Source organism: Palaemon carinicauda, chromosome 12, assembly GCF_036898095.1.
Source record: "Palaemon carinicauda isolate YSFRI2023 chromosome 12, ASM3689809v2, whole genome shotgun sequence".
Lineage (NCBI taxonomy): Eukaryota > Metazoa > Arthropoda > Malacostraca > Decapoda > Palaemonidae > Palaemon > Palaemon carinicauda.
The window spans coordinates 135,158,189-135,170,198 of NC_090736.1; the positions used below are offsets into that span (position 1 = coordinate 135,158,189).

Consider the following 12,010-nt stretch of genomic DNA (forward strand, 5'->3'; position numbering starts at 1 on the left):
AATATGGGATACTTAGCTATCCTTTAATCTTGTACACTGGTTTTCACCCACCCCCCTGGGTGTGAATCAGCTACATGATTATCGGGTAAGTTTAATATTGAAAAATGTTATTTTCATTAGTAAAATAAATTTTTGAATATACTTACCCGATAATCATGATTTAATTGACCCTCCCTTCCTCCCCATAGAGAACCAGTGGGACCGAGGAATAATTGAGGAGGTGTCAACAAGAAGTACTTGAGTACCTGGCCACAGGTGGCGCTGGTAAGAACACCCCCTTCTAGTATTGTGATAGCTGGCGTATCCCTCCATAGAATTCTGTCGGGCAACAGAGTTGACAGCTACATGATTATCGGGTAAGTATATTCAAAAATTTATTTTACTAATGAAAATAACATTTTCTTGCCAAAACAGAATTGGGCCTAAGAAATCATTGATTGCAGTTAATTTTCCATGTTATACGGCATTTGGAATTGAAATGGGCAAGCGAATAACGTGGCTCACGTTTAAGCGACAAAAAATTGAACTTTAATGTAGCTTTTAAAGTTATTTGTTGATGTTTCAGAAGGGCACAGGTTTTATTGGTAAGCTCCTTAGGGATCTGCTGTATTCTGTTTAGTCTCTTGACATCATCAGTAGCTAATGTTTTGAAGCAATTAAAACTTTTGAACTTCAGTGTGAGGTCTACTGCCATATGTAGCCTACCCACGTGAAACCTGAGGTCTACCGCGTGACCTGTTGCTCCCGCTCTCCCCGCTCATGTAAAAGAATACCGCCATATGTAGCCTACCCACGTGAAACCTGAGGTCTAACCGCGTGACCTGTTGCTCCCGCTCTCCCCGCCCATGTAAAAGAATACCCCCATATGTAGCCTACCCACGTGAAACCTGAGGTCTACCACGTGACCTGTCGCTCCCGCTCTCCCCGCTCATATAAAAGAATACCGCCATATGTAGCCTACCCACGTGAAACCTGAGGTCTAACCGCGTGACCTGTCGCTCCCGCTCTCCCTGCTCATATAAAAGAATACCGCCATATGTAGCCTACCCACGTGAAACCTGAGGTCTACCGCGTGACCTGTTGCTCCCGCTCTCCCCGCTCATATAAAAGAATACCGCCATATGTAGCCTACCCACGTGAAACCTGAGGTCTACCGCGTGACCTGTCGCTCCCGCTCTCCCTGCTCATATAAAAGGAAAAAAATGGATCTCCAAAATCAGATTCAAAATAGTTAACATCGATTGAGGGTACTTCAAAATGTTGCAGAAGGAATTTTATAGAAGAGTCATTCTGACAGAAGAAACAGACTTAACCTAACCTAACATTTATGATATCATTTTTATTTTTACCTTTCTTCCTCATCTATTTCAGTCTTTCCTATGATATGTTTGAATTAATTGTTTATCATTAAAATAAATGTATGGAAATGTGTGATGTCGATGAGGGAGGGATTAAACAGCGGTAGCCGTCATCGTTAGGTAGACCTCACGCTAAAGTGCTAACGGGAGGTATATCTCACACTAAAGTGCGGTAGAGCTCAGCTAAAGTAGCACCTATTCATCTTCACCAATATTTTACGGCATCCTCTTAAACGGTACGGTACTTTACCTTTTACGGACCTGGAGAATTTTATTTTTGTATGTGTAGGTGAGAGAGGCAAGAGAGCATGCTAGAAATAGGAATGAATGGCGAGCGATTGTGACGCAGTTCCGGTAGGCCCGGCGGCTGCCTCCGATGCCTTAGATGACCGCGGAGGTAGCAGCAGCAGCAGTAGGGGATTCAGCATTATGAAGCTTCATCTGTGGTGGATAATGTGGGAGGGTGGGCTGTGGCACCCTAGCAGTACCAGCTGAACTCGGTGAGTCCCTTGTTAGGCTGGAGGAACGTAGAGAGTAGAGGTCCCCTTTTTGTTTTGTTTCTTTTGTTGATGTCGGCTACCCCCCAAAATTGGGGGAAGTGCCTTGGTATATGTATGTATGTATGATGTGTAGGTGTTCTGTACAATATTTTATCCTATGATATATAAACCTTTCTAAACTAATAAAGAAACCATTTTCTAGGCCTGAATATGGCGCCTTCTGGAAGTGTGCCCAGGTATGCGGCATGTACATTCTTACACAGTTATGCAAAATGCTGCTGCTAGCCACATTCTTTCCGACGACGGACGGTCCTCCGGAGAACGCGAGCTTCATTATGGTAAGAGTACGGTACTGAACCTTGAGTATTAAAGTAATTACTTGCTAGTTGCATAATGATAGTTCATTTAAGAATGCATCTGGTATCTCATGGTAAAATATGGTAGAAAATTACATTCAGTACCTTAAGTATTAAAAAAATGACTCGCTACTTGCATAATTAGAGTCAATTTAATAATGCATCCAGTATCTCTTGGTAAAATATGGTAAAGAATTACAGTACAGTATCACCTTACAGCACTGTTTATAAGATCTTGTGACGGATTTTTTATTTAGTATAGCAGACTATTTTCATGATTGTTTATCAATGTTATGCAAAGGAAAAATAAATAGTATAAAGTAAAAGTGAGGTGATAATTACAAATTATTTCTTAAATGTTCTTTGTTCCGTAACCAAAATACAAACCACGCTATTTACATGGGGTATTACTTTCGGCGTAGCTGAAATGACGAGCCATTAAATTTTCAACGAGAGCCATTAGATTTTCAACGAGGGTTAACTACCCTCTCGCTAGTTAGCGAGGGGGTAGGGGAGGGGTAGCTAGCTACCCCTCCCCCCTCACACACCGGCGAACTGATTCACTTCACTTTTGGCTCGGGTGATGATCAGACCTGTCTGTCTCACTCTCGCATTTTTGACAGCCTTAATTTATTTGCTTTTTCTTACAGCTTGTGTGCTTGGAAGTTGGCCTCTCTCCATCATGCGGAAGTGCCCTGGACTTCCCGACTGCCCTTGTGGAACGTTTATGTCGGCGGTCGAGACCGACCCTCACTCCTTATGTCCATACTCCCGAGGTCAACGGTGTGATAGGGATAAAACTTGTAGTGAGTGCAGGTAGTGGTCTACTTCCCAGTGGAAGAGGTTTTCCCGGCGACGTAAGAAGAAGTCTAAGCGTGACCTTTCTCCTTCAAGGGCTGCCTTGAAGAAGGAAGGTTCCAAAGACACTTCTTCCGTTGCCCAAACCTCCTCCGAAGCTCCCACTCGATCGGTCTCTCGCGAGGGGCCGTCGAGTGGTAGCGTAGGCCTTTCTGTTGTTGACCAACCTCGGGGTTCGGGAGAGGTAGTTGCCTCCCATAGCGAGGCAGCTCCTCCTCCTCCACCTCCGGGGGAGGATTTTGATGTTGATGACTCTGTTTCTAACAATGATCTTTTCCAGCTTAGGGCTTCCTTGGGGCTTAAGGGCTCGCCCTCCAGGGAAGCCCTGTTTGACCTGATCCAGTTGGGTGCAGCTGTCAAACAGTCGCTGGTAATAGCAGAGGTTGATCCTCTGTTTATTGTCGACGTTGTTGTGGCAGAGGCTTCCGACGGGTCGGGCCAAACCCCTGCTGTTGTTGCGGATGTTGCTGAAGGCTCAGTTCCCCCCTCCGAACATCCTTCGAGGGAGGAGCTGGGTCCAACGGTCTCTCCTGCGGGTGATTCTCCCCCTCGAGGGAGTTCACTGACGGAGACTCCTCTTTGGAGGACCGACGATGGTGTTGCTGCCCCTCGAGGTCATCTTCGCCGTAAGGCTCGCCCTCCTCTTTGCCATAGAGGCCTTCCTTCCCCCTATAAGGGAATTAGGGGGCGCCTCTTCGGTTCTTCGCCTTCGACGTCCCCCGCAGAGGAGCCTCCTCGTCGTGAGCAGACCGTTGCAGCCGCATCGCTAGACCTCCCAGCTGATCGTTCACGATCCCCCACGCCTGCCAGACCTGCTAGCGATCTCCCTAGCGCCCGCGCGATTCTTCCCCTGCGCGCGCGCTCTCCAACACACCCGTGCGCCCACACGTCGGATCGCCGAAGGTCTCCTATGCGCCCACGCGCTAACTCGCCTGTGCGCAGTCGATCGCCTTCTCGGCCTACACGCCATCGCTCGCCAACGCGCCATCGCTCCCCTACGCGCCGTTCTCCTGCCCGCCAGCGCTCTCCCTTACAACCGCGCGCACCTTCACCTACGCGCCCACTCGCTCTCTCGCCCGCGCGCCTATGCGCACCCGCGCTTTCATGTGCGCTAATGTTCGCGCGAGCGCCAGCGCGACCCCAACCGCGATTCCCGCCGGGTTTCGCAGCACGGGCAACCTTGAGAGTCCTCTGGACCGGCGCGTACTTCCAGATCATCGTCGTCACAATCTCCACCTCGTAAGCGCAGAGCAGCACACTTGCAGGAGGAGGAAGAATCTTCAGAGAGGTCTAGGCAACACTCTTCTTCTTTTCAGGCAGGCCCTGTGGTGTCCACTCCTAAGGATTGCCCGATCCCCTTCCCTCCAGCGGGAGTTGCTGACACAGAGTCTGTCAGCCGTCAGCCTTGGTTCGGGTCTCTGATCAAAGCGGTCGTCCAGGCTGTGAAGCCGTCCCTCGCTGCTAGGCCTCAAACCAACGGTAGCCTCGTCCCCGCTGAAGAGAAGGAGAGGAGTAGACATCGTGGTGACTTCTCCTAGGGTTAAACTGGCTCCCAAGAAGTCCGTCAGGAAGGCCCCTTCTCCCCCTCAGACGGTTTCTCCTTCCCCTGTGGACGAAGCCTTTCCGTCCTCAGGAGAGTCCAGCGAGGTGAGACATACTCCAATGGCACCAATGGGAGGAACCCCACCTCGAGTAGGAGAATCGTCTCGTGTGGGAGCAGAGAGGAGCCCTCAGACTTCTTTATTGGAGTCCTGTATTCCTCCTAGGAGGGAGCCCAAGGACTCGAAGACCATCCCTAAGTCTTCATCCCGGATTTGACCAGAGCCAGCAAGACCCCAGGAGAACGTCCACGTGTCCCCCCAAGTAGAGCAGCTGGGGACAGGAGACTTTGCTGCCAGTCCGCAAGGAGGAGAGCTGCATGAGTCGGAGCATGCCTTCTGGCAGGTCCTGAGTCTGATGAGGCAACTCAACAGGTTTGAGGACCCGGAGACCGCCCCTCGCGAAGGCAAGGATACGGTTCTGGACCAAGTCTACGGCACTCAAAAACCTCAAAAGGCCAGTGCGGCTCTGCCCTTGTCCCAGGGGGTTAAGAGCGCCAGAGACAAGGTTGAGAGCCAGCTCTCCGAACTCGCCTCCTCCAGCCGTTCTTCTGCCGGCAACAAACTCCTCCCACCTCCTCGCGTACAGAAGAGGAGGTACTTCGAGATCATGGGGGAGTCTTGTTTAGCTCTTCCTCTCCACCATTCTGTGGAAGAGCTCTCCAGGGGAATTTCTCTTGAGAAACTCTCCGCCCGGCAGGTGACATTCTCGGCTACAGAGATCTTGAGCCAGGAGAAAGTCGCAAAGTGTGCCATGCAGGCCATTTCGTGGCTGGATGTCTGACTGGGGTCTCTGGACATCCTGTTGCGATCCGAGGACTTGTCCAAGGAGAGCACCAGGAAGGCCCTCGAGACTTTTCTCCTCTCGGGCACGTGCACCATCGAGTTTCTAGCTCACCAAGTTTCGAACTTGTGGGCAAACTCGATCTTGAAGCGTCATGATGCGGTGACCGAGAGGTTCCATGCGAAGGTCCCAGCCGTGGATGTCGGCAAGCTCAGACACACTTCCATCCTTGGAAAGAGCCTGTTTGAGCCCAAGGATGTGGAACGGACAGCTGAGAGGTGGAGGAAATCGAATCACGATTCTCTCCTCCAAAGGGCTCTTACATCCAGAACCTACAAGCCTCCAGCACCTCAACAACAACAGCCTCGTCAGTCTAGGACATCGAAACCAGCTCCGGCAGCAAAGGCAAAGGTGTCCAAACAGCAGCCCTTTCCCGTCAAGGACAGGAAGGGTGGGAAGTCCTCCAGGGGGGGCAAGAATCCTAGAGGGAGCGGCCGAGGCCGCAAACGCTAGGATTGGCAATGCCCCTGCGTGTCCACCTGTGGGGGGATGCCTGCAGAGTTGCGTGTTCAGGTGGCAGCAACTCTGGGCCGATTCCTGGACGATCTCTGTGATCAGCCAAGGATATCGCGTCCCGTTCATGACATCTCTCCCTCCCCTGACAGCGAATCCAGTGTCGTTGAGCTCCTATGCCATGGGATCGGCAAAGGGGCTAGCCCTTCGGGCAGAAGTCGAGACCATGCTCAAGAAGGATGCTCTCCAAGAGGTCGTCGACTCTTTCTTGTAAAGAAGGCGTCTGGAGGCTGGAGGCCCGTCATCGACCTCGCAGCCCTGAACAAGTTTGTCAAACAAACTCCGTTCAGCATGGAGACAGCAGAGACGGTCAGACTTGCAGTGAGACCGCAAGACTTCATGTGCACACTGGATCTAAAGGACGCGTACTTCCAGATCCCAATCCATCCTTCTTCCAGGAAGTACTTGAGATTCAGCCTAGACAACAAGATCTACCAGTTCAAGGTGCTGTGTTTCGGTCTCTCCACAGCACCACAGGTGTTCACCAGAGTGTTCACCCTGATATCTTCGTGGGCAAACAGGATCGGCATCCGTCTCCTTTGCTATCTGGACGACTGGCTGATCCTGGCAGACTCGGAGTCGACCCTTCTTCGACACCGAGACAAGCTTCTGGGACTTTGCCAAGATCTAGGGATCATGGTAAATCTCGAGAAGTCTTCTCTGCTTCCATCTCAACGACTGGTATATCTAGGCATGATATTGGACACCTATCTCCACAAAGCCTTTCCATCAGACGACAGAATAGCAAGGCTGAGGAGGGTCGCATAGCCTTTCCTCAGATGGGAAGAGCTTCCAGCCCAATCTTGGTTACGTCTTCTAGGTCACCTGTCCTCCCTGGCCCGTCTAGTTCCAAACGGCCGCCTCAGGATAAGATCCCTGCAATGGCGGCTCAAGTCCCGGTGGAGTCAAGGCTACGATTCCCCGGACATTCTGGTCCCTATGAGGCCTGCGGAACGGACGGACCTGCAGTGGTGGTTGACCGACGGAAACCTTTGAAAGGGAGTGGATCTTCTCGTCCTCCCCCCGGATTTGATGCTGTTCTCGGACGCGTCAAAAGAAGGGTGGGGGGCCCACGTTCTGAACCACAGGATCTCAGGCCGGTGGTCAGAATCAGAAAAGTACCTCCACATCAATCTGCTAGAAGTGAAGGCCGTATATCTGGCCCTTCAACAGTTCCAACAGACCCTGGCGGGTCACTCTGTGGTGGTGATGAGCGACAACACCACAGTAGTGGCTTATATCAACAAGCAGGGAGGTACCTTTTCACAACAGCTATCCCATCTTGCAGTAGAGATTCTGAGATGGGCCGAAGTCCACTCGATACCACTATCAGCTCGCTTCATTCCGGGCAAAAGGAATGTGCTCGCCGACAGTCTGAGCAGAGCTTCGCAGATAGTGAGTACCGAGTGGTCTTTGGATCCTCTAGTAGCCAACAAAGTCCTGACTTTGTGGGGTTTCCCGACAGTGAACTTGTTCGCGACAGCCTTGAATTTCAAGCTGCCGCTGTACTGCTCCCCAGTCCCAGACCCCAAGGCACTCTGGCAAGATGCCTTCCAACCACGGTGGGACAACATCGACGTCTACGCCTTCCCACCGTTATGTCTGATGAGAAGGGTGCTCAACAAGACCAGACTATCGGTCAACCTGTCGATGATCTTGATAGCTCCGCTATGGCATCATGCAGAGTTGTTTCCGGACCTTATGCAGCTCCTGACGGAACTCCCGAGAGAACTCCCCCCACGACACGAGCTACTCAGGCAACCACACTGCAACATCTTCCACAAAGCCGTAGCTTTGTTTCGGCTTCACGCCTGGAGACTATCCAGCATCTCCTCACAGAAAGAGGCTTTTCGCAACAAGTTGCGGAGAGGATGTCTCGACACCTGTGAAAGTCATCTGCAGGGGTCTACCAGGCAAAGTGGAGAGTCTTCTGTGGTTGGTGTCGTGGGAGGGGTATCTCTCCCCTCGATGCCACTATTCCAGCAATAGCGGAGTTTCTTGTATATTTGCGGGAGGAAATGCGCCTTTCGGTCTCAGCGGTGAAAGGCTATCGCTCAGCCTTAAGCCTGGCCTTCAGGCTGAAAGGATTGGACATTTCTTCCTCGCTGGAACTTTCCTTGCTCATACGAAGCTATGAACTTACCTGCCCTCAGTCGGAAGTGAGACCTCCTCCATGGAACGTGGTTCGGGTTCTCAGGGCTCTTAAGAGACCTCCATTCGAACCATTACGCCAGGCCTCTGATCGTCACCTGACTTGGAAGACGGTGTTCCTGCTCGCTCTGGCGTCAGCCAAGCGTGTCAGTGAACTTCATGGTCTCTCGTACGACGTCGCCCATTCAAGGGGTTGGGGGAAGGTAACGTTCAGGTTCGTCCCTGAGTTTGTTGCTAAGACTCAAAATCCAGGAGTTCCGGACCCACGGTTTGACTCCTTCAGGGTTTCGAGTCTTTGTTCTGTAACAGATGACCCAGACCAGCTCCTACTATGCCCAGTAAGGAGTCTGAGGCGTTATCTTAAAAGAACAGCTGCAGTCCGTCCTCGCGTGCAAGCCCTGTTTGTGAGCACGGGAAGGACGAAGAGGAGGGTCACCAAGAATACCATCTCAGCTTGAATTCGAAGGGTCATCCATCATGCCCTGAATCCAGACCCTCCTCCGTCTCGTCGCCCTAGAGCACACGATGTCAGAGGCATCGCAACGTCCCTGGCATTCAAGAGAAACTTCTCTGTGATGCAGGTGCTACAAGCTGGGGTCAGGAAGCATCAAACGACCTTCAGAGCCCACTACCTGCAGGACGTGACCCACAGGAGCCTCGATACGTTCTCTATCGGGCCTGTGGTGGCTGCACAACAGCTGGTCTAACCTCAGGCTCCTTAATGGACAGGTAGCAGAAGGTTGAGGGCATTGTTACCCGGTTTTAGACTACATGAATGAAAAAGTATGTCTGGCCCTTACTCTTTTCTTCATCCTCCCCTCTCTTGGGGAAAGCAGCATCCTGGGTTCTCTGCATAGTTGACCTCAAACCACTGCAGGTAAACCATGCTTCCTTGTGCTCCTAGTATTAATATAATACTGTCGCGTCCCCCATACCCTGACGAGGTGGTATTGGGAACGTCCTAACCTAGATTTCCATCTAAGGACTTAAGGTCAACTTCCTAGGACGAGTCGCACTTCTTTCCTTCACACACAAGCTTATGTAGGCCGCACGTTCCTTGCGGAGCAAGGAATTTGCGAGGTGCAGGGACTCCTTTTCTCGAGTGCTGCTCACTCGGGTTCTGAGTCCCCGGGCAAAGCCAAAGCCAGTAAGGTTGGGACTTTCCCCCCTACCTAAGGGTTAAGTCACCCCATGTAAATAGCGTGGTTTGTATTTCGATTACGGAACAAATGACAAATTCGGAGATAATTTGTATTTTTCCTAACCATACAAACCTTAGCTATTTACACATATTTGCCCGCCAGCCCTGTCCCCCGTGAAGTCCTATCTCTAAGCGAAGTGAATCAGTTCACCAGTGTGTGAGGGGGGAGGGGTAGCTAGCTACCCCTCCCTACCCCCCGCTAACTAGCGGCGGGGTAGTAAATTCTCGTTAAAACTTTTATGGCTCGTCATTCAGCTACGCCGAAGGAATTACCACCGTGTAAATAGCTAAGGTTTGTATGGTTAGGAAAAATACAAATTATCTTCGAATTTGTCATTTTCTTAATATTTTATTTCTTGTTTGCATACAGAAGGTCCCCAACTCTCCAACTTTTACAACTGAAAATAAAGATAAGATAAAGAAATACTCTAATATAACAATATGATATCATTTAATACAGTAAACAAAAGGTCATTTGTAATAGCCTGATATCTTTTTCATGTAAAACCTGACTATTTAAGGGATTTTGATGAAGGAAAAATCTATTTCTGGGCGAGGAACCTGTGTCGCCCAGTGAAATACTCCTTAAAGCACCATTTCTAAGGCATAAATATTGCTAAATATACCAGAGAAAAAAGGAATGCATTGAATGCCAGGAATTAACCCAGCTCGCTCACTCAATGAGTGTCGGTATAGTTACTGGGGCGTGATAGAACCACGACCATAGGTCCCTCACCAGTTAGACCTCTCGGAGCCTTTGTAGGGTGACGGCCAGATCCGTTTTCATTCATAGAAAATGGGAATATTATAAAGTGGGGTGGACTGTGGCCGTCATTCTAAAATCGAGTTCGTGGAAAACTGGAATATCCTGAACTGTGGCCGTCGTTCTAAAAACAATTTTGGCGGGAGAAGCTAACTTAAAAAACCCACCTAACCTATGCTAAAAGCCGTATCCTTACCCAGGGGGCTCCCCCCCCCCCTTACCTACTACGGGAGCGAGAAGATTCGTGGCCGGAGTAAGAACTCGAGCCACAAATTTTCAGGTAATTTAGGGTTTTCGGCAAAAAACATAAAAGTGCGCGTTTAAGCACATATTTAAGATCCGTAGACCATTTCCAAACGTTTTTATTCTATACAAGATAACAGTCGGAGCGATAATAAGCAAATTAGGACGCTTGGCCGTAGCGCTACAAACTACCCGACCTCTCCCTCATCAACATCCCGTACAACGACTATCCTCCCTTCACCCCTACACCTCCCATAGGCATTGGGTTCAGGTTAGGTGAACCTTATGTCAAAATTGTTAAAAAATTTGACTTACAAACTTACAAACAGCTTCTTGGAACCTATTAAGTTAAACAGCTTTTTGGAGCCTATTAAGTTAACCCTTTTACCCCCAAAGGACGTACTGGTACGTTTCACAAAAGCCATCCCTTTACTCCCATGGACGTACCGGTACGTCCTTGCAAAAAAATGCTATAAAAATTTTTTTTTTCATATTTTTGATATTTTTTTTTAGAAAATTCAGGCATTTTCCAAGAGAATGAAACCAACCTGACCTCTCTATGACATAAATTAAGCCTGTTAGAGCAATTTAAAAATAATATACTGCAAAATGTGCTGGGAAAAAAATAACCCCCTGGGGCTAAAGGGTTGAAAATTTCCAAATACCCTGGGGGTAAAAGGGTTATGCTGGAAATCCTTATTCAAAAAGAATCTACCAATGCCATAAAATATTACCTTGGTTTCGAGTGTTTTATGGGAATCATTAACAAACCTGGACTTGCATTACCGGCCTCTCAATCTTGACGGATTGAAGTTACCGCGACCGTTGATTTTTTCTCACCATTGGCTTGTGTGATTTATCATCCAAATCAGATAAAGACTGATTATCGATGTCCCTGATCTTTTTATATTTTTAGCCAGGATCTTGTATTGTCATTTTTAATGTGTTAAATTGACCTTCTTTAACTGTTTGTTGGGCTGTAAATGTTCATTATTCATGCTTTTCAATCTTATATTGATCTATGGGCCAGAATGTCTATTTTTGGTGGTGGATCTTTTAATTTTGCTTCTATAGATTGTTCTTGAGATCACTTACATATGGAAAGGAATCCTAAATGCCATTCCTTATTTTGCTGTCTGTCAATAGGAGTTGGAGAGGATTAGAAATGAAACTATAAGAGAGATTACTCGAGTGCCATATGGTTATGAGATCATGGTGAGGGGCATATGGAGATGGTTTGGCCATGCTCTTTGCACTCTCCAAGAGATTAGTTCACCAAACATATAATTGGGCTCTACAAGGCACTAGAAGAGTTGGAAGACCCAGGCCTACATGGCTGAGGACTATGAAGCGTGAAGTAAGAGATGATGAATGGAGAAGTTTTGAATTAATAGCTCAAGATAGAGACGACTGAGGAAATGTAACCTAGGCCCTTTGTGTCAATAGGTGTGGGAGGAGATGAGGATGAATGGGAGTAGTGTTAGTAAAATGCTCTTAAGTAAAAGAAACAGAAGTTAACTACTCCCTATGGTGAGCATAGAAATCCCCAACATGCACCAAAGAGGTCTTTCTATCATCTTGTATCTTAACCCTTTTACCCCCAACGCTATTTGGAACTTTCCAAC

The 12,010-nt window shown here is 48.9% G+C and overlaps 1 protein-coding gene across 1 annotated transcript in view; it reads left to right on the forward strand.

Moving 5' to 3' along the window:
- LOC137651301 (BOS complex subunit TMEM147) overlaps nt 1-12,010 on the forward strand; it is a 46,989-nt gene that overhangs the window by 10,635 nt on the left and 24,344 nt on the right. Inside the window, exon 2 of the mRNA XM_068384572.1 lies at nt 2,061-2,196. Within this exon, the coding sequence (XP_068240673.1) occupies nt 2,061-2,196 (136 nt within the window). The remainder of the gene's footprint in view (nt 1-2,060; nt 2,197-12,010) is intronic.